The sequence below is a fragment of the Peromyscus maniculatus genome, chromosome 13 (genome assembly GCF_049852395.1).
Source record: "Peromyscus maniculatus bairdii isolate BWxNUB_F1_BW_parent chromosome 13, HU_Pman_BW_mat_3.1, whole genome shotgun sequence".
NCBI lineage: Eukaryota > Metazoa > Chordata > Mammalia > Rodentia > Cricetidae > Peromyscus > Peromyscus maniculatus.
In genome coordinates this window covers 6,258,388-6,282,934 of record NC_134864.1, presented here as the reverse complement: position 1 = coordinate 6,282,934, position 24,547 = coordinate 6,258,388, and the positions used below count along the sequence as shown (strand labels likewise).

The following is a 24,547-nucleotide window of genomic DNA, read 5'->3' as shown; positions in this document are numbered from 1 at the left end:
ACCCACTGAGCATCCACAGCCCACTAAGCTTTATTCTTCGAGCAGTTTTAAGTCTGCAGACACACAGGACACCGAGTAACCTGTTCTCACACCAAAGGGTGTTCTCTGTTGCCGGCCGCTGGTGTCACCGCCAGCGTCTGCGCTGCCTGGTGCCCTAGGCTGCTGTGTTATTGCCAACTACACCCCGCTGCATGGGTGTTTGTGGCCTCCTCTGTTCTCTGGGACTTAAAGAGTGGACGGTGTCATGTGGCACCTTGGCAGTATCACATGGGATAGTTTTCCTGCCCTAAAAGTCACCACGCTGACTTAAAAGGAAAGAGAACAAGCTGCTTGAGCCCCCTTGCTTTGAATATCAAGGCATTTACAACCATCGTGCATTGGCCAAAAACACATGAAACACAGCTACTTTGTGAGACTCCATCCCTGACACCCTCCTGTGACATTAGTTTCTCATCTGAAATTGGATAGTTAATGATACTCTTTTCCAAACCAGACAGTGAGAAAGTCTTTTGGGAAGAGAAAGACATTTATTGCAGAGTGGAGCTCATCAAAGGGAAAATTACACAATTTGCCACACGCCTTTCTTCATGGCTGCTTCTGCTTCTCTTCCTGTCACGGATTCTATTCAAGAGAGGAAAGGCAGGTTAGACCACCTTGGTGTGCATCAGCATCCCTGCATTGGAGGCCTGGCCTCGGGGAATTGCTCAAAAAGTGATCCAAATGCCACAGGAGACCTGAACAGCTACACAAAGCAGCCCGCTTAAGACCAAAGACAGGGTAAGAGACACCACAGGAAGATGAGGGAGCCTGGTCAGGGGACAAAGACAGCCTCACAAAGGGAGCTCATTTCTCAAAACAGGAAGGACCAGAGAGACTCCTTGCAGAGGCTCTAGCCAGGTGCTGCTGGCCTGTGAATAGGGGATGGAGAAGTCCAGCAAAGCAGTGGCTGACCAGATGTGGTGGTAATCTGAGGAGATGGGGCTGGAGACGAAATTTTCACAAATCCACCCACTCATTCATCCATCAGTTAATCTGTTCAGTAAGCAACAATGCATGAAACATGGATTGAGGACTGTAAAGAAAAAAAAAAAGACACAGTATTGACATCCCAAAGTATTTAAAGTCATAAAGTAGTGGAGGAGATGGGTGTCTCTGAGGTTTCAGATGTCTGACTACAGACACCCGAGGCAGTCAGCTCCTGGAGAGGGCAGTGAGTGAAATGCCCTGGGGTAACCTGGACAGGGGATGGAGATGGAGCTGAAGCCCAGGGCCTAGTAAGAACTGCCTAGTGTGTGAGCCTTCTGTGTGAGGCAGGAAGCAGAGGGAGCCAGGACACCAACCAGGGGTGCAGACAGGGACCACACTACTGGGGTCATTGTCCGTGTGCCATAGTACTGGGGAGCTCAGACACACCCTCAGATTAGGAGGGCCCTTCCAAACTTGCGTTAAGAAGCGTTGGTGACTGAGCCTTCAAGGGCAGGAAGAAACTGTCAGGAAGATTTGGTACACATTCGGCTGCAAAGAAAGAGGAGCAAAGAACAAGGAAAGAGGCAGAGCCATGGAGCACTGCAGAGGAAGGGCTGGCCGAAACCACCACACCTTGGGTGAGGAAGGGAAGAAGCCTGAACTTCACGTCTCTGGCGTGCTAGCCTCAGTGATGAGGGGAGAAGAGTGGGTCTCTAAGGAAGAACTTTGGTTTAAATTTGCAGTGGAATAATCAACAGAATGGGTGGCATGGTGTTGCTCACTGAGCCCATTGTTCAACCTAGAAGGATGGGTCAACCCCAGACAAGCACATCCAAGCACTGAGGATGCCTGGGGCCACCAGGAGGGGGGCAGCGAGTAGAGGAAGGGCTGAGGGAACGTGATCGTTTGCGGAGCAGGAAGAAGAGTGCTCTATGAAGAACAGGGAGTTCTGGCCAGAGAGAGGAGCCCGGGAAAGGGGGAAGTCTCAGCAGCAAGGGGGTCTCAGGACAGGAGTGGTCATCACTATCCAAACCAGCCATGGGGTTGAGTGAGGAAAGAGGTGGATGCCTGGAGGGAGGAGGGAGATGGCAGGGTGAGGAGAGAGAAGATGAAGTCTATGGATGATAATGTGGACTGCATTTCAAGAGGATAGGATGAGACATAGAGCAAGAGATACTCAAGAGGAGCCGAGGATACACCAGCTACAGAGTGCATATACCATGGGATAGTTAGTCTGTAGTCTCAGCTTTTGTTTGTGGGTTCACCCGCTCACTCATATTTGCTTGTACCCCCAAGTCAATTCTCATGGCCTCTTGTTGGGTTGTGGACAAGCTTAGAGTGACCCAAACCTTGAGACATCCTGTCCGTGTGTTCCCCGCTGAGGTCCAGTGAGGAAATACCCTATCTTTTGTTTCAATCCTCATGTTCGAAACAAGCGTCCTTTGTAAAATTTATTTGCTATTGTGGATTTTTCCCATGTTTTAGCTTTGTGTTGATGGGTTACTGTTTAAAATGTCTTGCCAGTGCAGTGTTGTGTAGTATTCCTAAGTCCAAGAAGGCTGGGGCGGACTTTATGGGCAAACCTACATGTTATATGGTTCTGTGTGTGTGTGTGTGTGTGTGTGTGTGTGTGTGTGTGTGTGTGTGTGTGTGTGTGTGTGTCTGTGTGTGTGTGTGTGTGTGTGATGTTTTGCGTGTTGGTGACAGCATCCTCGTCTCTCAGATGCTATACAAGTACCCTGCCACTGGGCTGCAGCCATTGCCTTTCTGATAGTTGTTTTTCATTCTGAGAAAAGGTCCCACTAAGTTGCTTAGGCTGGCTTTGAACTCTCTCTGTAAGAAGGTCTTGAACTTGTGATCCTCCTGCCTCGGCCTCTTGTGTAGCTGGGATTTTTGCCCTGCACCACCAGGCTCAGCTTGGATATGCTCTTCTCTAGCCTGAGTTACAACACATTGGGCATGCATTTAATGTTTTTTTTGTTTTGTTTTGTTTTTTAAAAAAGTAGAATCAACAAAATACATTCAATAAGGCATCTAATCAGAAACACATGAAACCGTGTTACATACTACTCTATTAAGGAACTGTCAAGAACACAGCTCGGAGTTGCTGCTGAGACTTCCCCCTTTCCCGGGCTCCCCTCTCTGGCCAGAACTTCCCGTTCTTCATAGAGCACTCTTCTTCCTGCTCCTCAAATGATCACGTTCCCTAGGGTCTGAACCTCAGCCCTTCGTCTACTCACTGCCTCCCCTTATGTTTCTCATAGATGCAGTGGTTTAGTAAGTCCATGTTCTCACGTGTGTAGACCATAACTAATGCAGATCTTGGGCGCTCACTGGACCTGGTAAAACACTTGTTAAGAGCTGGAGGGTGCAGGAATGAAAGCCAGGGGAAAGTGGAGAGTGATCAGGCTCTAGCCTCTTGGGCCCTAGTGGGGTTCCCCACCTCTTTTCTTGTGGGTTCTGGATCCCTTTGGTAGGTGAGTATGTTCTGGAGATGATAAGAAATTCTCACTGATGAGTCTGAAACATGAACAATGAAATCCCTCCCCAAGAGGCCAAGGTGCCTCAGGTGTTAGGGAACAGTGCCCCCACGTGGTTGGTGGTGGCAGGTATGCTGCTCACAGTTGCAAAGTTATGGCTAGTTATCAAGAACACATCCAGGGCCGCTCAGCACATCACAGATGGATCTCAAACATTGAAGTTTCATGTAGAGATGTATCACAAGGAAAAAAAAAATAGGTGTAGGAAGCAGAGATGCGAAGGTAAACAACAATCCCAAGAGCATCTGTGCAAACAGGACCTGTCTGAGCACCTCCCCGCTTCTCTAAGAAACAGATGATTGCTATAAAATTGACATAAGGTAATGTGTGTGAAGGGACTAAACTACTAGATGGTCTTCCTGGGTGTGGTGGCTAGGCACAGAGAGGACATTTAACCAACAGTGGCTGAAGAAATGAATGGGAAAACCATGGGACTGATGTTTTACTGTTGGCTTATAGAACAAAACCATCAGACCTGCCTCTGCCACTGCTCTTGGGGACAAGTTAAGAACCCTACGGACAGCAACAGGGCAGAATAAAGCAAACGCCCCGGCTCAGATTCTTCTGGCCACTCACAGTTGATAAGACAGAACTGTCATGCTACAAAGATTAGGAAAGTGCAGAACTCTCAAGCAGAGCCTTCTCAACATGAGATTGGGCCCTGGTTTTTCCAAACTTCCTATTTTGGAGTCCCACTAACAAACAATGCCATAGCTACTTTATTAAATAGTACGTTTCACTCTCTACTCATGCATTAAATCATTTGCGGCAAACTTAAAGAAGCCTAGAACAGTATTTATTAAATTATAGACACATTTCCTCAGCTTCTATTTTAATCCAGGGACTGGGGCAGGCTCGTGATAAAGTGGAAAAATGTGATTCACAATTTAAAAATAGTAGTCTCACTAATGGTCAATCTCCCACTCATTCTATCCTGGCTATTTAATGAAATTAATAAAGGATATTTTCATAAATAATTTTATATGGACACTAGGGATATCTCCACTAATCATTGAACTAAAATAATAAGGATAGCTAGATAAGGCACCTGCAAAGAGTTCACCGTCTAAAGGGAAGAAAAATAAATCAAGCTGACACGCAGCCTTGGAGGTGCTGAGTCCTGCTTTCAGGGATGGATGCCTGTTAGAGGCCACAGTGCAGGTTTAGAAAGAGACCAGCTGAGCCCAGAGCACACCGGGGCTGCCTCCTCGCTAGACCCACTGTGTGACCATGACTAGCTTCATTTTGTGACTCTCTGCAACATGGTGGACTGTTTCAAAACTTGCCCTGTTAAAGGTCACATGAGGGCAGAGTCGTAACTGGGACACTAGCAAAAATCAATGTACAGGCCAAAGCTGCTGCATTTGGCCTTCAGTCTGTGCTGCATTTAAAGACACGTGTTTGGGGTGATTCATTTCTCGGCAGATGTTAGATGATGCAACTCTATTGTGACACATGCATGCATGCACACTCGAGGTAATCATATCATCAATACACAAAGCACAGCCGACCCACTGAAAATTCTTTCCCCACATCCTGCCCTCGCTCCAGATGCTCTTACTGGGGCAGTTTTCGCATGTATGTGAAGAATACGATGAGTCTCTTTCTTCATAATGAATAGTTTCTTGATCTCAGTAAGAAGCTGGTTTTTATTTTTAGATTAAAAAGAAAATCTGCCGCTTGCATCTTTCATCTATAGTGAATTTTCTCTCTATTTTAGTAAAATGTCAGTTGACTTCTTTCAAATTGTAAGTTGTTAAAATTAATTATGCCATGCTTAGCTGCCTTTCAGGCAGAAGCCTCTCAAGAACCCAATGTGAAAGATCCCAGCACCTGCTCAAAAGACACTGACTGAGCATGGATGTGCCCAGTGTCGTAGACTGATTACAGGGGCCTGCAATGAATGCTCAGGGAGCTCCCTGAACTCAGCAATGAGAGTGTCTGCCTGAGAATATATGCCTGCCTGTATGTATGTGCACCATGTGTGTGCCTGGTGACCTCAGAGACCAGAAGAGGGCATTGGATCCCCTGGAACTGGAGTTACAGATGGTTGTGAACTACCATTCCAGTGCTAGGAACTGAACATGGGCGTCATGGGAGCTCAGGGAGCTAGCCTTGTGTGCAGAGCTGAAGCAGGAAGGCTGCTGTGAGCCTTTGGGGCATTCAGATCATGTCTGAAAGCATGCAGTATTGTACACACTATAAAACGAGCAAAGGGCTGCTGAGATGGCCAGCAGTTAAGAGCTGCTCTTGCAGGAAACCTAGGTTCAGTTCCCAGTACTTGAGGGCACCAGGCACATACATGGTGCATACACATATATGCAGGCAAGCACTCATCCACATAAAATGAATAAATGTTTTCTTTAAAAATGTAAAGTACATGAATGCTAAGGCTTTGTTGGTGATTTTGTTAGTAATTTGTGTGTCTTCCTGTAAACATGGCTGCCCTTGAATCCACACCTGTAATTCCAACTTTTTATTTAATTTTTTAAGATTTACTTATTTTATGTGTATGAATGCCTACATGCATGTATGTGTGCCCCATGTGTGCCTGGTGTCCACAGAGGTCAGAAGAGGGGGCTGGATCCCCTGGAACTGGAGTTGCACATGGTTGTGAACCACCGTGTGGGTTCTGGAAATCAAACCCAGGTCCTCTGCAAGAGCAACAAGCACTCTTAACCACAGAGCCATCTGCCCAGCCTCTGCAATTGGATCGTAAGCTTCCTTTTAACTGCATCCTTCATGGGGTCCCTTTGATGCTTGTGAGTTTTCAGAATACTTATCTGCTTGCTCTCGTGCCTGGTGATTGAGAATGTGTATAGCGGAGAGACTCTACCATGCTGGGTGACAGTTTAGTAGACCGGGCTCGGTCCACAGCTCCCCAAAGGACCAGGGAAAGTGTAAAAGCCATTGTTCGGTTTTTCTCACTGTCTGATTTTGCACACCTCTGCTTTACCCCGCAAGTGAAGTCAGCATCAGAGGGCAGCAGAGGAAGGTCAAGGTCTCCTCATCTTTCAGGACAAACTCAAGGACAGCAGGCAAGGCAGGCAGTGTGGGATGGGGCCCTGGGGCCGGGACACAGTCAGTTGTCAGTGGTGGGGAAGGAAAGGGCAGGCTGCAGTCAGATAAATGTGCCTATGCAACAACCAACCTGGCATCCCACAGATACCAGGATGAGGAAGGACAGAGGAGAATGTCCAGTGATGCTCCCCAGATCTTTAAGCTGGGAAAATCAGGTGGGTAGCAATGGCATCAAAAGAAAGGAGGGGGGCAGAACTTGTGGATCTCACAGTAGACCCATGGCCAGTGCCTCCCACTGGCAGCTGACATAAGGACCCCGATCTTGGGACAGCGTGACTCATTTGAAGATAGCCTACCCATCAATGGCAGTGATGGACAAGTAAGAGGAAGAGATGGCAGTGTAATCTATAGAAGAGAGAAAGACCCGGGCTGAGAGAGTACATGTGGCCAGCAGTGTTGAAATGACAAAAAGAGGATTCCATGAAAAACGTTATGGAGCCTGCTGGGAAGAAAGAATGGGGGGGAAGGAGGGTCGGGGTAGAGGCTGGGTAAAGCAGGGGCTATTCTCTTTGTGGTTTGTAAAGTGGAGAAACTTGACCGTGTCAGTGGCATCAGATGCCACTAGGGGAAGACGGGGGTCCATGAGATGGAAGCACAGTGGTTGGAGGAGGCAGGAGGCAATGGAAAGCCAGAAGGGGCACTAGGGAGCATGGGAAGGAGAGCCAGAGCCCCCCGAAGCCACGGCATTTACTCCAGGCTCCCTGTGCTTCTAAATGATTATAATGTAAGTGCTCTCTCTTACCTCCAGGATGTCACTCGAAGCCAGAATTTATTCTTGCTCTGTGATGGAGGTTCTGGAATCTTCTATATGCAAGAGGATGTCCTCTTCTCACCATCTCTAAAGATGGAAGGGAGAAGCAGAGACTTTGTCAGGCATGAATTATTGAGAACAAGTCAAGCACAACCAGAGCCCTCACTGCCCACAGAACACCCAAGGCACCATCTTTGTCTTCCTCAACAAGCCTCGGGCCCTCTCATGTCACACAGCGGCACCCAGAGCTGACTTCTCACTCTTTAGCCCACGTGACACCCTCAGCCTCAACTGCAAGCCCTCAAGGGCAGGAACTGTCACATTTCTCTTTCAGTCCTCCGTGGAAGCCACCCCAAGCTTGTCAGACACATTTGTGGAATGAAATTAAATCATTATGTTCAAAGGCATCTCAGAGACAGCTGTACATCTGCATTAACAATGCTCCAAGGCCCAAATGTGCTTAAGTGTTGGCTTGGAGATGCCTTCTGACACACACAAGAAGACTGGTCACATGAATTTACATCTGTACTTTATTTTTCATCCCTTGTTCTCTCTCTACACCACCCCCTTTGTGTGTGTGTGTGTGTGTGTGTGTGTGTGTGTGTGTGTGTGTGTGTGTGTGTGTGTTTCCTTCTGATTGTGTCTCTGTCTCTTTTTGTTCCTCCAGTGTTCTTTGTCTTTTGCTCTCTAGCTCTCTCTTCCTCTTTCTCATCACTGGGGAAATCTGACATGTTTTATGGACACTCACACATCCCTGTCAAGATATCTATGTCTATGTAGTAAGAAACTAATTTTCAGTTCAAAGCCCATGGGGACCTGAGACCTTCCAACAACCAAGTCAGGAGCTTGAATACCAATCCTTTGGCCCCAGTCAACATCAGTTGAAAGGGCTCATCAATAGCCTATCTACCTCTTCATATAGTCTCTGATGCAGAGACACCCAGCTAAGCTGTTCCTATGTTCTTCACCCCAGAAACTACAAGACAAGGATGGCTTGCTGTCAGAGATGCTGAATTTGGGGATATGCTGGTGTGTAGCAATTGGTAGTAAATCTCCCATGTAGATTAAAAGTCTGACTCATCAGATTTATTTCCTGTTTTTGACCATTTCCAGAATCAAATCCCAAGAGCTAACAGTTTCTACTGTAGCAGACATTCAAGGACTAGGTTGTGGATTCTGAGGGCAGTTCTGTAAGAAATGTCGAAAAGGACCCTTGAACTGTGATCATGGCTATGTCAGCTGTGTGTGTGTGTGTGTGTGTGTGTGTGTGTGTGTGTGTGTGTGTGTGTGTGTGTTCTCCCAAAGAGATAAACCTTGGGGGGATTTAAAAACTGAAGTTTCAGGTTTAATTTCTAGCACTCACGATCAATTGGAGCGTGAAGATGAGACATGGAGCTCTCTAATGTGTGGATATTGGTGTCACTTATTATAACAGGGCTCTGGACACAGGGTGGATTTCACAATGCTAGAAACAAGTGTGGAGAATGCACAGGCCTGGTTCAAAGTCATGGCCTCTGGGCTCGTCACGTGACTGAGGACAACAGAGTCCACCCTGACTGCATAGATGAGGTTGGGTCCTGACCCTTGAAGGGGAACACTGCCACACACTGGCCCCTATAACTCAGATAGCGTATGCAGGGGGAACAAGTGCGTACAGGCATGAGGCCCTCTCAAGGGGAACCTTTGCCCCTCCTGCTGCAGAGATGTTGGGACCACTGAATGGAAAAACATCTGTAGAAATAGAGAGAAGTACCTTACAAAAGCCTCCAAGGAGGGTGAGAACACAGTGCAGCCACAGCCTGGGTGTGAGAATCAGAGGGGGAAGCCCTGGTAAGCAGCAAGTGTGGGGTATGTACTCTGTGTCTGCCAATTGACACCACGTGTTTTCAGTACTGAGCTCTTCTGGGTGTAAGTGGTGACCACGGGGCTGACAGAGCCTCCCAGAAGATTGGAATAAGGAAACTGACCATACAAGGACGGACTAAAGTTCCAGTTTCTTCATTTACTGAGAAGTCTGGTCAAGTCTGGTAAAGGAGGGAGATCGTCAGAGAGAAGGTGGCCCAGAAAACGCTCCAGGTGGGACAAGAAGAAAGGCCAGTGGTGACTTTCCAAGTTGACTTAATATTTGATTCCTGGAGGCTTCTGTGTCAGCCAGTGCCTCAGTGTTCCCTCCTCACGGTTTACAAAGCAAGTTTATACATTAATGTTCTGGTTTGTTGAAGTGATGTCCTCTGTGCAAAGGCTTCAGTGTGGGCCCTGCTGATGAGCAAAGGCTCTAGCAGCAGCTCCCAGGAGGAAACAGACCACTTACCGAGTGACCGGTCCTGGAATCGTTCGCTTCTGGACTCATCAGAGAGAAAACCTGTAACACATTAACAACGATCAGGCCAGACTTCCCCACCCACTTCCAGAGAGTGCTGGAATCCTGGAGATGAACCTGCAAATGTGCTCCTTAGATCTCCTGTGTATGACAGGAGAGGATTTTATTGACATTAACGCCAATAGGAAAACTCATCAGAAACATAAAAAATGGCTTCTAAAGAGCAGAGCGTGAACCTGATGCAATTTATAACTAAACATTGCGCAGGGAGGGAAAATGAAGAGCCTTCTATGACCCAACCAAAACACCTTGAGAGACAGTGACATGAATGCCAGTCACATGACTGGTGATGGCTGAGTCTACCCTGATTAGGCACATAACCACATGCTCGACCCTATGGCATGGATGTTGCATGAAGGAAGAATAAGCATGTCCAAGTGTGAGGCCCTCTTAATGCATATGCTGGTTAGTTTTTTGTCAATTTGACATAAACTAAGTCATCTGAGAAAACCTCTACTGGGAAAATGCCCCTACCAGATTAGCCTGTATGGAAGTCTATGGGGGTGCATTTTTCAATTGATGACTGATGTGGGAGGGGCCAGCCCACTGTGGGCAGTGCTACCCCTGGGCAGATGGTCCTGGGTTGTATTAGAAACCAGGCTAAGCAAGCCAGTAAGCAGCACTCCTCCATGGCCTCTGTTTCAGTTCCTGTCTCCAGGTTCCTGCCTCGAGTTCCCTTCATGATGAACCATGATTGAGATGCATAAGCCAAATAAACCCTTTCCTCCCCCAGGCTGCTTTAGGTTGTGGTATTTTATCCCAGCAACAGAAACAGGACTACAACAAGGAGAAATTGACATTCGCCCTACCAGCCCGCAGTTGGGACCACTGAATGCAATCCTACATGGAGAAGTCTGTAAAAATACTTAAGCAAATGGTTACATTATTACCCAGTGAGATGAGAAAGAACAGAAGTAAAACCAAGTGTTTGCTTTTTGTAATGACTTTAATTGTCCAAAGGTTATCTGTAGAAAATCTAGACATATCTAGCTTGAAATGCTTCCCAGAGAACTGTGATTTGAAGTTGTATGAAGGAAAAAAACAAATAATATTTAAAGGTCATAGTTCTCAACTTACCAAGCAGATAATCATTTCTCCGTCTATAGGATCTTGCCATGTCCCCAAACATCATCTAAAGAAGTTTAGATATCAGGATGAAAGAGAAAACTGTAAATGCTACATAGAGGACTCGGATATATAATGCATTCAGTGAAATAAGGGTAGGTCTCTATGGTATCTAATGTGTATATTAAAGAGAGCACAGTAAAATGCTGGAAAGATGGCTCAGTGGTTAGTTAATTAATTAAAACAATTTCAGAGGAAGATAACTCAGGAAAAACAGGTGGGATGATGCATGCCTGAATCCAGGCAGTCAAATGGCAGAGACAAGGAGATTGTGAGTTCAAGACAAGCCTGGGCTGTAAAGTGAGACCTTGCCCTTCCCACCAAAAAAAAAAAAAAAAAAAAAAAAAAAAAAAAAAGAAATGACAGAAGCCAGGAAGGAAGGCAAGAGGGAGAGAGGGAGAGGGCAGGAAATCCCATGGAGAAGAGCAAGTTACATGAAATTTCAGTCAAAGCCAAAGCTTTCACTCTGCTTCCAAACGCTGCAGAGCAGAAGTGGAACTTGATAATTAGACCAAGTTCAGGTCAAAATGTAGAGCTTTAGAGGAAATGTCTCTGTGAGAATTCCAATTTACACTTATGAGATCAATAGTAGTTTGTAGAAAACTCCACAGTCCACACACTTCATTATGAAACAGCCAAGGGGTGGGTATGTGGACTCCACAGAGGGCATTAATGCTCATATACATTTTTTTTTTCAAGACAGAGTTTCTCTTTGTAGCTTTGGTGCCTGTCCCGGATCTCACTCTGTAGCCCAGGCTGACCTCAAACTCACAGAGATCCACCTGCCTCTGCCTCCCGAGTGCTGGGATTAAGGCGTGTACCACCACTGCCCAGCTATAATTCTTGAAGTTAGAGTTTTGTGCACTTTTTAATATAATGTTCCTAATAAAGCTCTTTCTTGGCAAACTGAATAAAAATAAGAGATGTAGAGAAAGCTATTATACAGCTGCGCAGTAGTAGAGAAGATTTCAACACCAGTCAAGAATATTACCCCACTACAAAGGAGCAAATGATGTAACTGTGGTGTCAATCACACCACTGGAGTCTGGAAGGTTCTTCCTCGTGCCGCACTCCTGACCACTTCTTTCCCAGAATTCTTGTATTCCTTCAACAAGTATTTACTGAGCACCTATCTGGCATCAAGTTCAAACAAAACAGATGAAAACTAGCATCCCCCAGCCTCAGGAAGTGCAGTCTAGTAGGGAAAGTTGTCAAGGACGTAATGGGAGGTCAAATCATAAGTGTGCATCATTGATTTCATAGTAATAATGCAAACTGCTTTGTAGTGGCTAATGTTGGCTGTTAACTTGATGGGATTTGGAATTACCTAGGAGACACACCTCTTGCAGAGTCTATGAATAGGTTTAAGTGAGAAGTCCCACACTAAACACAAGCGGTGCCATGCCATGGCCTGGGGTCCTAGGATGAATAAAATGGGGAAAAGAAGAAAGGCAGCTGAGGACCAGCACCTCACACCTCTCTACTTCCTGACTTCAGACAGTGTAACCAGCACTTCACAGCCCTGCCACTACAGCTAAGGCTGCCATGCTTTGCCTGTCATGATGGGCTGTCCCTTCAAACTGTGAGCCCAAAGAACCCTTCCTTAAGTTGATTTTGTCACTGATACACTGTCCACAGCAATTAGGGACAAAAAGGCTGCTTCTGCCACTGACTCAACATCAATGGTCCATCAGACTCTAGAGCTGGTGTTTCACATCCATTGACGCCTCATTTGGGCTCACAGGGAGGATGAAGACAGGCTCTAAGGTGTCTCTACACTACAGATGGGCATGTCAATCACTCTGGAAGTGTTTGTCTAACCTATCTCATTCCCTTTCAAGGTTGAAGGCTCAAAGGCAAGTCAATATCCTAAACCTGAGGTCGTTTTCCATTCCAGGAGGATCAAAACTTTGAAGGATGCCCCTCACTCTACCCTGCAGAGCAATTATCCTCCTGAAGGCAAGGCTGCACCTGGGAATAGAAGTCATCACATGTAGGAACTAGGCTGGTTCCCTTCGGCAAAGAAAGTGATTAATAGTTTATCAATTTACTCGATTGGATTGCAGGGCAGATTGGGGCTGAAATAATGATGAGTCAGTGACGAGGGCACCACATCTTGCTGAGAATTGCTTAGTCATGCTTATGTCTCCCACCTTCTGCTCCAATTTTTTTTTTTTTTTTTTTTTTTTTTTTTTGGTTTTTCGAGACAGGGTTTCTCTGTGTAGCTTTGTGCCTTTCCTGGAACTCACTCTGTAGCCCAGGCTGGCCTCGAACTCACAGAGATCCGCCTGGCTCTGCCTCCCTAGTGCTGGGATTAAAGGCGTGCGCCACCACTGCCCGGCCAATTTTTTTTTTTTTTCTCTAAACCTAGACTCTAGACTCATGTTTAGACTTCAAAGATGGATGTGGGGGTCACTGGACCCTTTTGTCTATTGCTCTTCCAGTGTGGCCCCATTAAATAAATCTCTCTCTGCTTTCACTATTTCCTTCACTGGCTTATTGGAATGGTTGCCCCACCACACCTGCTGGGACTCTAGCCCAGGCCTTTGTCCTAAAAACTCTGGTGACAGCTGGTGTCTTTATTGTTCAGCATTTAACAGGTGAAGAAGTTGAAGATGATGGAGGTTGAAAGAAGGCTAAGAATCCTGACCTGGAGCTGCAGATCTAACAGTTTTGAACACTGGTCCAACAAAAACGCCCCTGTGCTCGTCACTGAGCTACAGACTTGGGTGTCAAACTTTGAAATCTGGTAAGTAATGCCTTGAAACCAAGTCCTGAATCTCGGGGAGGGAAAGTGAGAAAGAGAGGAGAGAGAGAGAGAGAGAGAGAGAGAGAGAGAGAGAGAGAGAGAGAGAGAGAGAGAGAGAGATTCTACCAGCCCTGTTCCTCTGGAGAACCCTAACTAATAGCTGACTGGTTATGTTTTGGTGATTGTAGACAGCTAGAAAGTTTCTGGTTTAGATCAAATTCCCTTGGGCTATCTTAGCCCCCAACAGCCTTTTATTGCCCACCTCTGTGTATGGCCTAACATCATTGTGATCATCAAGTCAAATCCTTTGGGGGGATGTACCGATCCCTAGCTCCCAGCAACCCCGAAGCTAAAAGTGACATCAGATGCCTCCAAGGTCCCTAACAGTTTCCCCTCTTTGCTGTAATGCATCTGCACAAACGTTGTTGAGAATCCCTTGATTTTGTACTTTAATTGTTCTGTGCCTATAAAAACATGAAATAAAAAAGCAAACTACCACTCTGGGACAGAGCATTTGGGGTCCACTGAATCTGTGCTCCCGGGCCATGATCACTTCCATTTAGCTCCCAAACGAACTTCTTCTCATTCCCTTTGAGGTAAGAGCTGTGTTGCTGTATTTTGTGTTGCGGGAGTGAGGTGGAGAGAAGTAAGGATTATGGAAAATGAGGCAGTAGTTGTTCAAGGGAGAATCCAGCTGTGTGAGCAGAACTCTGTCTTCTGGCATCCCAATGATGATCCAGCCATCCTATCAAACTGCTCAGCTTTCACAGACCATCCCCAGACCCAGCTGGAAGGAGACAGGCCCCCATCATACCTCCTCGCTGCTGTTGGAATCAGATGCGGAGGCCCAGCGGCAGTGAGCCCACACATCCTGCACCTGTCCCTTGGACATCTTCACGGTGCTCCTGCAAGCAGCTGTCGGCTGCAAAGACAGAGTCATGAGTTGCTTCTTCAGCACCCTGTGGGAGGGGTTGGCCCCTGGACAACAAACTGGGAAATAATGCAGGGTTTGCAAAATGAGGCAGAAAGGGGAGAGGTGGTTCAGTTTTCCAAAGCGAACACTCTGCAGAACTAAGCAGCAATAAAAAGAATGTTTAAATATCTCCATGAGTTTAATACCAGTCTCTGAGAAAAGTCCACCTTCCCTCATGAGTACAAAGGGCTGTCTGAAATCTAGTCTTGCTTTAGCAGAAACAAGTGGGAGAGATGCCACACATTTGACTATATGACATATACATACACACATACATAGGTATGTATGTACACACACATATATATACACACACACATATATATTATATATATATATATCTGTGTGCATGTGAATATATGTCATATATATAGATATGGATAAGTCACTTGGCCCTAAGATTTAATTAGAAGTGCATGCCTGTGACAGTCCTCTGTAAGACAGAATCCCATTGAAGTTTATGAGATATATAACCAAATTATTCCCTTTCTAATGAGACCTCGGGAAGTCACTCATTTGGCTGGAAACATTTTAGATCTGTTTCCTTCTGATCAGCGAGGGTCCCACCCCACAGCGGCTGACTATTCTGGTCACAAGGAATGCAGAAACAAATAGGCCACGTGACCTGGAGGAGAAGGGGAGACACTCTGCGGGCAACACTCAGCCATGGACAGTATACCAAAGTGAGGCTCACAGTTCCACACTCATGTTGGGCAGAGTTTCAAATGTGCTGGGGCTTCTCTTTGCTGTGGGCCTCTTTGCATCCACTGTACCTGATACAAACCATCCCCACCTTGTGAGGCTGATAAAATATGTACAGGAGAGCTCATCTGTACTTTAGAGAACAGGACACTGGGGCAGTAAGGGTTAAAGAATTGGCCAATATCACCAAAGGCTGCAGATTCCAAGCTCAAGAGCTCACTCTCTTTAAGCTCAAAACACACAGTTCATGGCATGAAATGCTGTAGTGACCCAGTGTGTGGCTGAGTGCCAGACAGGCAGTGGTCACGCTCCTTTGGTGACCCCTGACCCACTCCTGGCCATGGAAGTAGTGAGGGTCTCCCTTGCATTACTTTCTGAGTCACTTACCACATAGTAGCCCCTTCGGAATGTACAGGAGGAGGGATCACCAGAGTCTCTCAGGCATGTAGTTTCCTGAACACTGAACTCCAAGTTCATGACCAAGGTGTCTTCATCCAGGACATTGACCTTCACAAAAGCAAATCATGGATTTGCAATAGACATGTTTTTGAGATTCATGGTGCTGGTATGATTCTTTCTGCCCAATGAGAAAATGTTGACAGAATCACCTACTCGCTGGAAAAGCTATGTTTTATCTTAGCATCCATGTGGTGGCATGCACTCACATTGAAGCCTGTAGAGAAAAGCCATGCAACATTGACAGCTGTGGAACCACAAGCTGAGTGTGGCAGGCACCCCTCAAATCTCAGTGTTCAGAAGGCCGAGGCAGCAAGTTCCAAGCTGAGGCCAACCTAGCCTGTATAGAGAGATCATGTCCCAAAACAATAGTTAATGGAAGGGAAGGAGGGAAGGAACGAGGGAGGGAGGGAGGGAGGGAGGGAGGGAGGGAGGGAGGGAGGGAGGGAGGGAGGATACAGAACCTATGCCTTCACACCAAGGCCAACATTGCTTCTAAAGATTTACATTGGCAATTCCTTCTCTGTGGAGTCCGTACTTATGAACTGACCTAGTCACCAAACATTATTTGTAACACCTAAATTAGTCACTTAGATTTTGCCATTGTTCCTGGAAACACATGAACTGGCAAAGCTTTGAGTTACCCAATGTGCATGTCCTCAACTAACGGGAAGGAGGAGGTGAAGTGGTCTGTCTTCTTGTTCCAGCTTGTGCGCTGTGGATACAGTGCTTGTGTTCTGTTGGGAAACTTGTGATTGGCGTTTGGGTGCTTTCTTTGGGTCGTCTTGGTCCCCAGGCTAGAGTCTGTCTGGCATCAAGAGTAAGAGACTGTGATGTGCCTTATGTAGAGAACACATGCATTCAGTAAGAGTTCTTTGGGTGGAAATCCTAGATTCCTGGGCATTGAGTTCTGTGATAATGAATCTACAATGTATATTATTGTACCAATAAGCTAAAAAAAAAAAAACCCATAAAAATAAGGCTACATATTGAAAGTGTCAGTGAAAGTCTTGTGCCCCAAAGCTCTGGGGAACCCCACTCTTAACCTCTCCTAGGAGCCTAGTGTTTGCCAGTTCAGTCTAGAAAACAGCAAGAACGGATTGCATGGACTTGAAGTGACATTTTCTTAGTGGAGGCACCATACATGTCCACCGATTCCTATAATGAGTAAACAAGGCACAGGCCATACCCTGGTTGAGCACTTTTGACCTATGACTAAATCTACATCGTTTTCTAATTCTTTTCCAACTTCCTGAAGAACCTGCATGGTCTAAGAACAGGGGATGTTATGATGCTCCAAGCCCTTCCCTGTGCACTGGGCACCTGAGGCAGAACAGTAAAGATGTCAGCCAGCTGTGATTCCAGGGTGGGTAGCACCCCACAAATGTTTGCAAAAATTAAATAAATAAATAATAAGCAAGACCATTCTGGAAGTTTGTACCGAAGAATGACAGCAAGAAAGCGCGTGATAATGGGGGGAAAGGGAGGAAGTAGTTGTGTTATTAAAAAAAAGACCCAGAAGAACCTTCCAGAAGAGGGAAAATGTAAACAGAGACTCTAAGGATAGGACTTGTTGTCTGAGGGAAGAGCAGAGCCCAGCGTCCTGGGACAAAGCGCAGTGTAAAGAGGGGAGAATCATTTACTGCAATGTTGGAGAGATGGGGAATGTCAGACGAACTGTAGTCTTGTCAGCCATGGGAAGTCTCTACAGAGTACAGAGGCAACCCAGGCTTCTCCGTCCACCCACGGTAATTTCTGCTGCCAACATCCACTCGGGCATACCCTTACGATTCTCTCTCAAACACACTCTTTCATTCTTTCTGCACCCAGGCTAGAGGGCTGCGTTTCCAGGACCTTGTATTCGGCTTCTCTTTGAATTCCAAACTCTGTCTTTATACGAATTAGCTCTACTCTCATTGGACTGCAAGCGGCCGGAAGCAGCCTTCGGCACCTGGCTGCACACTGCCCCTTCCATCAGATGCCGTAGTTTCCTGATGGGGTTTTAAGGGGGTGCAGAGAAGAAAGGCCATCTGGCTAGTGAGGAGGCCTGGGTGAGTCTCCCTCACAAAGGAAGAGTACAGTACTGAGGAGTAGTGTAAAGGCCATCTCTGCTCTGTAATTCTGCAGAAACTTCGGTGGCTCTGTGTGCACTTCCTGCGACATTGTGGAATGCAGAGCTCGAGGAACCATCACGGAGAATGCTGCTTGACCAATACACTCAAATGATGGGGGGGGGGGGGAGGAGCAGGAACAGGCAGAAAAGCATGAGGTGGGGGAGCAATACTCGGAGACAGCAAGTATCTCATTAGTGTCTGTTAGGATCACATAAGTCACCTTTAGGTACGTGGGCCTAGAGTCAGGCCAAGATGGCCACATGTCCGAATATTCTGGGTTAGCCATGTTTCGCTGGCTGACCTGTCCGTGGTGTCCCCGGTTAGTTCTCTCTGGTTCTGTCCCTGTGTTCCTATTTAATGAATCGCCTTGTTCTATAGTGAGCAATAGCTAAACTATAAGTGAATTTAAACTGTTGATCTGCAAATTTGGCAAGAGGATGTGGGTTCTACAACACTCTAAAAGAATTGCATCGGGCGCCAATGGAACACGGCCTAGATGCCAGCAAAAGCGGGGTTGGAGAAAGAGGCAACTTCATTTGGTGTAGCTTTCTTTCAGAAGCAGTGTGGCCTTTGGCTGGCGGCTGCCTATACCCGCCTCCAAGTGCCTCTCCACAATAGTGTTCAGTGCCAGCCTTGACAGGTCCGGGGGCTGGCGCCTCATTATAGCTCAGCCCACATCTTCACAACCTCAACCAGATATAAAAGGCAACTGAAGCTGCTCAATGAATTTGCTTTGCATTCGGAAAAGAAAGCACGGAACCAGTGTCTGAAAAGGGAGGCCAAAGGGACTTGTCCTACATGAAGGCAGGCTGGGAAAGTGCAGTGTGCACTCTGTTGAGCAGCAGAGGAACAGCTAAGTGTAAGAAGCCATGGGTCTAGAGTAGGGTGGAGAAGAAAGAGAGCCGTAGAGACTATGGTGGCAGTATGGCCTCTCCGTGGTGGTAGTGGCTGCCTGGTCATGTGGCCACGTGGTTCCACTGTCTGCTCTATTTCTTCCTCATCTTTGGCATAAACATCAACTGCTTGGAGAGCATTTCTGTCCCTACCTTCCTCTGAGCCCCATTAAGCCAATAAGAAAACAGTGAAATCCTCGGGGGGCAGGAAGGAGAGATGCTCCTCTATGATACTGCTCCATTTCCCCCTCATTTTTGCTACACCAAGTCACAGCACCAAGTCACGGCAAGCCCAAGATAATGTCACTTTGCTCAGTTCTCCGGGTGATCAGGAGACAGCACCATAAGGCTGACAAAGTGGGGTGTTTCTTGGGCTCCGAAGCCAGAGTTTCTTTCCTATAAACACTGGGAGCCCAACGCTGAGTGGGAAGAGAGGCTCCTCACTAGAGCAGCTCCTACTAATCCAACAGCATCCTAGGAGCCAGGGGGGCCTCAGAACTCTTCACCCCAAACCAGGACATGCACAGAGAGAAGCCAAGGTCAGAGGCAAAACACAGAAGGAAGAATCAGATGTCCCAAGAAGCTTGGAGAACCCCGGGGCAAAAACTGTAATTAAAATCTCTTCTCTGAAACAGTCAGCATGAAAAAGGAACGGCTGTGATCTTTGTAAACGGAAAAATAAAAATGATCTATTCAAGAAAGTAAGCAAGGACATGGCAGAGATGTCAAAGGAGGTGGGGGGAGGGGTCCCCAGTCACTCACTCTTTTCAGGGAGCTCCGGGTCTCCTGAAACAGGTAAGGACTCAGGGATTGAGAGTTCACCTTTGCCACTGAGGCCTTGAGGGCTTCCTGCAGGGAGGAAGGGTCGAAGTCGTACACCGGGAAACCTGGACGGCAAGAACAGAGTCCGCAGTGAGAGGCGATGGAGCCCGGAGAGGGCTCCGATCCCCTAGAGCAGGTGGCTAAGGGTGTCCTTTACCTAAGGCCCACCGGTAGTGCATTCCCAGCACCAACGTAATGAGCGTCCGCAGCATTGCCCACTTCATTCTGAGGACTGTGACCCAGAGCCCGGGAGATGGCCTCTCTACAGCTTCAGGATGACAGTTTTCTGAGGGCAGCTGTCTTATCCTTGTAACCTGCGACCTGGCTGCCCTGGCTGGCTGGAGCAGGCCGGAACTTCAACAGCGATGATTGATTCTGATGTCAATATTTACTGCTGACTTTTCCTATGGAAAAGGTCCAGGCTGAGGCCACTTTTGAAGTTTGGACCTTTCCATGGGACTTTAGCCCACAGCAGGAGACATCCAGAGAAGCTCGGGTCTCCATGCACGGTGACTATTTTCTCTCTTTGCATTTCATTCTTTGGGGGAGGGGCCAGAACTGTAGACCCAACAAAATGGTGAATTTAAAGCAGTTGTGTATTTATTCCTTACCTGGTCCTCAAATTCCTGCACCCTCGTCTCTCGATGCCAGCTTCCTCCCTCCCTAGAGACTGCGCACACGCAGAGTGATTTTGCCTGCCTGCTTAGCTCTGCCTGCCACCTCCAGTGCGTGACAGGGACCATGATTCCAAAACCGCAATGGCCGTGTCTGTGACACAGAGCATAATGAAGTATGTGTTGAATGAGGGAGCGTATGAATATACCAGGTCTCACTGCATTGTCTTTCAGGTCCTTCATTTGAAGCTGGCGCTAACTTCTGCTGTATAACAAGTACCCAGAGCGTGCTGCTAAGAGAAAATGACCACTAAAATGTGTAATTCCATTAATTTTAACCTGGTTTGAACTCAATTCCATTAGACTCTTCCAGATTGAAGGAACATCACCATCTGGCTCCAAACACTCTGGTCTCGTTAAATGAACTGCAGTAATAAAAGCCATTGCAGATGAGCGGAGGGTATGAAGGAGGCTACAATAGCTCCGTGCTGCCAGCACGGGGCTATTGATTTTGCTTGACGCTTGCTGGGGTGAGGCGGGAGCGCCGGATTGCTCAGATTCTCTTGGCTATAATTAAGTGTGAGCACCAGGCATGCAGGGTGGGCTCTGAGGAGAGCTAAAAAGCGATGGTTTTTAAAATGCCCCTGCAGAATTCCATCATGTCTTGTAAACCCAGAAGATTAAATGTAAGCCATGCAGACACACACTCATGCTATGGTGATTTCTTGTTCTTCCTCCAATGTGCAGAAATGTGTGCCACACTCATTCCCGCAATTTTCTGCTATTCCAACCTCAGATGCTTGGCCTAAGATATTCAGAATTAGGTGGCAGTAAGTGAAGCATCGGATCACTTTTTGCACAGTCCCCGGAAAATCATTTAAAGAGCATCACAGGCCATTTAACAGGAGGACCTGGAAACACACTGAGCAAGGACCAGTGGGCGGTGGCTGCATCATAAACAAAGATGCATTTTTCCCCAAGGTCACTTCCTTTTCCTCATCTCTGCTGTCAGATTATTTGCATGGGGGGGGGGGGCGAGTAGATCACTAAATTTAGAACAAATGTAAAAATGGAATCTTCAACTGATCCCCCAACCACGAACTTCACAGCTGCCTTCTAATTTCTTATGGCATCATGATTTCTAAACCGAGCTCCATGGCCAAGAGTCTGCTTGCTCGCCTCATCTCAGTATTTCTGTGTTCTGGAAATGTCAATGGTGTTGTTAGGATGATCGGCACGCTGCAGCAGCAAAGCCCACAGCTTCAGAACCACCTAGGATTTTGCTGAAAATGTTTATCTTTCAGACCCATCCAGAAGCAGCCAGCAGAGACTCCAGGTACAGGACCAGCCGCTTTTATTTGACTGAAACCCCGCCACCACCCTATAGAAACTCCCTCCCCCTGTTTAATTCAGATCCACACTCATGTCTGAGAAAGGCTAATACAGAACAGAGATTCTCAGCCAGGGGACTTTGGCTGTGTGAGTCTTATGTCTTGAATATGACCCCCCTTCCGCCCCCCCACACACAGGTTACCTCTGCTGGTGGTGTTATTGGCTTCAGGAGGCGGGGCCTACATAAAGGAAGTACCTCACACGTGGGTCCCAAGGAGCACTTTCTCCCTCTGTCTCTTCAGCTCTCTCAACTTCCGGCTCCCTTGACAGGGGCAGCTTTGTGCCTCCACAACCCCCTGACACAATGTTCTGAGGAACCATAGGTAATTCAGTTAAGAAAATTAAGAACTTGGGAAAACTGACTTCTGTCTGTTCATGCAGCAGCTCTAACCTTCTTACCGCCCTGTTAACCGTGTCCCGAGGGTCTAGTGTCCACAAATCTTAACCAACACTAGTTATTTTCTCTTCTCTGGATAATGGTCATCCTAACACATGTCAAGTGAAGCTTCACCCTGCCTTCAATTTGCATTTTCTTCATGATTGATGGTTGGGCATCTTTCCACATTCCCATCAATCATCTACACGTCTCCTGGCTGGCTTCATTTGGGCCCTTTAGGTCAGCTAGCCAGGGGCTCATCAGTTTGCTGTTTTCCAGGGGGGGCTCACAGCGAGCCTAGTTCTCCTCTACTGTTTTCTAGTCTCTATTTCTGTTTAGGTCTGCCCTGGTCTTTATCGCTTCCTTCCTTCAGCTGTTTGGGACATGATTTTTTTCTAGTTCCTTGAACTCTCAATTTGAGCATTTAGAGAGGGGTTGGTTCCATCAGCACCCCAAGGTGAGCAAAACCTGAATAGTCCCCCAATCAGCCACCCAGGCAGCCACAGTGTGTACTGGACTTTGCCTCTGTGAATCCCCAGGTGGAAGCTGGCCGGTGAGTCTCTCCTCCCATCTGTTTGTTCAATGCTGCCTAGGGGACAGGACGCCCTACAACTTCCCTTCTGAGGGGCCAGACCCCGTCACTAGCTCTGGACATTCTTGTGCAAGGAACTCACTGGGTTGGAAACTTAAAAGAAGCTGTGTCTGCAGAGACAGGGTGACTGGTGAGGAGTTCCGTACCGTGGAGAGATGAAAATATTATAGGTCTCAAAGCTAATGACTTTATCTTGAGCTAGCTTTAGGCCCTGGAATGGCCATTCTTTGCCCACTGCTGCGTCTGAACTAGCATCTTGTGACTAATAAATAGAAACACTCTGAAATCTCTTGGCTTAGCTTCCCTAGCCCTGAAGCTAAAAATGTCGTCAGATAGCGTCTTAGACCTATGGAAAAGCTCCCCCATCTTGCTGTAACCACCTCTCTGATGGACCCACTAACGCATTTTAAACTTGCCTTGACTTTCTTTGTTCTGTAAAAACTATAAAAGCTTCATTAAACTGCTTTGGTATTGAAACGTGGAATTTAGGGTCACCTAAGTCTGTGTTCCTGGGCCATGTTACTCAATGGCTCCAGAATAAACTATTTCTTGTTCCTTTAAAGATGGAAGCCACAGGTTTTGTGTTGATACTGCCCTACGATGTTAAATTGGTGCCTACTTTGTGGGAAGAAGAATCTGAGACTTACTCTCCTGTTGTGTGGTTCCACTCTCGATCATCTTGTGCTCAGAGGTGAGCAAGGCCAGACAGAGAAAGCTCCGGAGGACTTAGACACAAAGAAACTCTCCTGCCTTTAGCTCATTGGCTCGAGCTGGCCGCGTGGCTCTGACTAACTCCGGTTTTGAAGTCATCAGGAAAGCATGGCCCATCTTGTACTGCGACTTCGGTAGATACGGTAGTTTGAATGGGACTGTCCCTCATAAGCTCCTCCATTTAAATGCTTGGTCATTACAGAGTGGCACTACTTGAGAGGGATTAGGAGTCGTGACCTTTTGGAGTAGGTGTGGCCTTGTTGGAGGAAGTGTGTCACTGGGGGTGGGGTGGCCTTGTGGTTTTGAAAGCCCAAGCCAGTCCCAATGTCTCTCTCTTCCTGCTGCCTGTAGATTCAGATGTAGAACTCTCAAGTACTTTTCTAGCACCCTATCGGCCTAGAACTGGGTGCAGCCATGCTCCCCACCATGTTGAAAATGGAATAAACCTCTGAAACTGTAAGCAAGACCCAGTTAAATGCTTTCTTTATAAGAGTTGCTGTGGCCATGGTGTCTCTTCACAGCCAGAGAACACTGACTAAGACAGAACCAAATGTGAGTCCCAGAGCACTAGTGCCATCCGTGGAAGGCCACGTGCTAGTCCGTGGACAGTGTGGTCAGGATCACAAACAGACCACACTTCTGTGGCCGTGGAACACTTGAGAAAAACTGTAATGTAGTTTTCCTGGAAGAACAAAGAGTTGGAGAAATTCAGTTGTACAAGGTGAGGCTGGGGTTGGGACAGAAAAGAGCCAAGAGTCCACTCTCTGCATCCAGGCACCGAAGATCTGAAGATTGAAGAAGTAGCAAGAGAAGCCTATCATTTTGAAATATGAAGAACAGGGGAAAAAATAAGCAAAAAAGTTGTTTTTCCCCCAAAGTCGTGAATGATGTCTTCAGCTCTCCGTTAACTTAACATGTGGTAGGCAAGGATTACTACTTTTTAATAAGCCCCATATTCACCAGATGGTGGGAATACATGTCTTTAATGCCAGCACTTGGGAGGTTGAGGAAGGTGAATCTCTGAATTAAAGGCTAGCCTGGTCTACAGAGCAAGTTTCAGGCAGCCAGGGCTACACAGAGTAACCCTGTGTTAAAAAACAACAAAAGAGAGAGAGAGAGAGAGAGAGAGAGAGAGAGAGAGAGAGAGAGAGAGAAGAAGAAGGAGGGAGGGAGGGAGGGAGGGAGGGAGGGAGGGAGGGAGGAAGGAAGGAAGGAAGGAAGGAAGGAAGGAAGGAAGGAAGGAAGGAAGGAAGGAAGGAAGGAAGAAGAGAAATAGCCCCATGTTCTTGGTTTTCTAAAATAGGTCAAATATT

General features: G+C 47.0%; 1 protein-coding gene across 1 annotated transcript; it reads right to left on the bottom strand.

Annotated features, from left to right (window-relative positions):
- Nucleotides 1-507: 507 nt before the first annotated feature.
- Spp2 (secreted phosphoprotein 2) lies at nucleotides 508-19,894 on the bottom strand. Its single transcript, XM_006988645.4, has 8 exons — nucleotides 19,707-19,894; nucleotides 19,490-19,614; nucleotides 15,652-15,771; nucleotides 14,407-14,514; nucleotides 10,796-10,850; nucleotides 9,650-9,700; nucleotides 7,330-7,425; nucleotides 508-621 (listed from the first exon to the last, which is right to left on the bottom strand). The coding sequence occupies exons 1-7, from the start codon at nucleotides 19,771-19,773 to the stop codon at nucleotides 7,340-7,342; spliced, it is 612 nt and encodes a 203-aa protein (XP_006988707.2). The 5' UTR covers nucleotides 19,774-19,894; the 3' UTR covers nucleotides 508-621; nucleotides 7,330-7,339.
- Between the last annotated feature and the right edge of the window lie 4,653 nt (nucleotides 19,895-24,547).

Excerpts from the sequence above, each read along its gene's own strand:
- Spp2 (XM_006988645.4), bottom strand. The coding sequence starts at position 19,773 with ATGAAGTGGGCAATGCTGCGGACGCTCATTACGTTGGTGCTGGGAATG. Across the intron at positions 15,772-19,489 it reads CCCGGAGCTCCCTGAAAAGA|GTCAATGTCCTGGATGAAGA; the intron begins GTGAGTGACTGG and ends GCTTTTGTGAAG. Across the intron at positions 7,426-9,649 it reads ATTCCAGGACCGGTCACTCG|AGATGGTGAGAAGAGGACAT; the intron begins GTAAGTGGTCTG and ends TTCCATCTTTAG.